Consider the following 1,197-nt stretch of genomic DNA (forward strand, 5'->3'; position numbering starts at 1 on the left):
TATCCCCGTATATCATCCCATATGTGATCCCATATATCCCGTATATCCCCATATATCCCATATATCCCCGTATCCTCATATATCCCTTCGTCCCCATATATCCCCATATCTCCTTATATCCTCATATATCCCATATATTCCCATATCTCCCCATATATGCCATATATCCCCATATAACCCCATATCCCCATAAATCCCCATATATCCCATATATCCTATATATCCTGTATCTCCCCATATCTCCACGTATCTCTCCATATATCCCCATGTATCCCCATGTATCCCCATGTATCCCCATGTATCCCCATATCCCCCCATATCCCCCCACATCTCCCCATATCTCCCTATCCCCCCATATATCCCCATGTATCCCCATGTATCCCCATATTCCCCCATATCTCCCCATATATCCCATATATCCCCATATATCCCCATACCCCCACATCCCCATGTCCCCGTGTCCCCATGCCCTCATGGCCCCATTTCCCCAGTCGCTGTGTCCCTGTATCGCTGTGTCCCCACGTCCCCGTATCCTCGTGTCCCCATATCCCCTCATCACCCCATCCCCATACCCCTGTATCATGTCCCCATATCCCTGTATCCTCATGTCCCTGTGTCCCACATCCCCGTGTCCCTGTGTCCCTGCATCCCATATCCCCACACCCCTTTATTCTCATTTCCTTACATCCTCACGCCCCCATATCTCCATCATCCTACATCCCTATGTCCCCAAATCCCCATATCCCCGTGTTGCTGTCCCCCTGTATCCCCCTGTACCCCCTGTGTCCCCCATATCCCCACATCCCCTCTCATCCCCTCTATGTTCACACCCCCAACGTCCTCATTTCCCCCCCGTGGTTGGGGTCACCCAAAGGCTCTGTCCCAAGAGCTGGGGTTCCCCCACTCGCCTTGGGGGTGACGCAGGCTCTGTCCCTGCCACCCCACAGCTCTGGCGGCCGCCTCCCCAAGCGGGGATGAGTGCGCAGAGGAGGAGGAGGATGAGCTGGAGCCGGGGCTGGATGAGGCCGAGCCGGAACCTGACAGTGGGGCCAGGGCAGCGGGGGGACCCCGGGGGGCCGTGCTGACACGTCGGGGCATCACTCTGCGCGTGCTGCTGCGTGACGGGCTGCTGGAAGCGGGGCGGGGGGTCCTTTCCATCTACTACCTGGTGAGGGCAGCGGGGACGGGGGGGGGGGG

General features: G+C 56.8%; 1 protein-coding gene across 1 annotated transcript in view; it reads left to right on the forward strand.

Annotated features, from left to right (window-relative positions):
* Window positions 1-924: 924 nt before the first annotated feature.
* The window catches only part of MPND (MPN domain containing), a gene marked incomplete at its 5' end in the record, with an annotated part of 4,513 nt that continues 4,240 nt past the window's right edge, over window positions 925-1,197 (forward strand). The window contains one exon of the mRNA XM_042817661.1: window positions 925-1,168. Within this exon, the coding sequence (XP_042673595.1) occupies window positions 925-1,168 (244 nt within the window). The remainder of the gene's footprint in view (window positions 1,169-1,197) is intronic.

The sequence above is a fragment of the Centrocercus urophasianus genome, unplaced genomic scaffold (assembly GCF_019232065.1).
Source record: "Centrocercus urophasianus isolate 14NV4802_14NV808 unplaced genomic scaffold, USGS_Curo_1.0 seq_168, whole genome shotgun sequence".
Classification (NCBI taxonomy): Eukaryota; Metazoa; Chordata; class Aves; order Galliformes; family Phasianidae; genus Centrocercus; species Centrocercus urophasianus.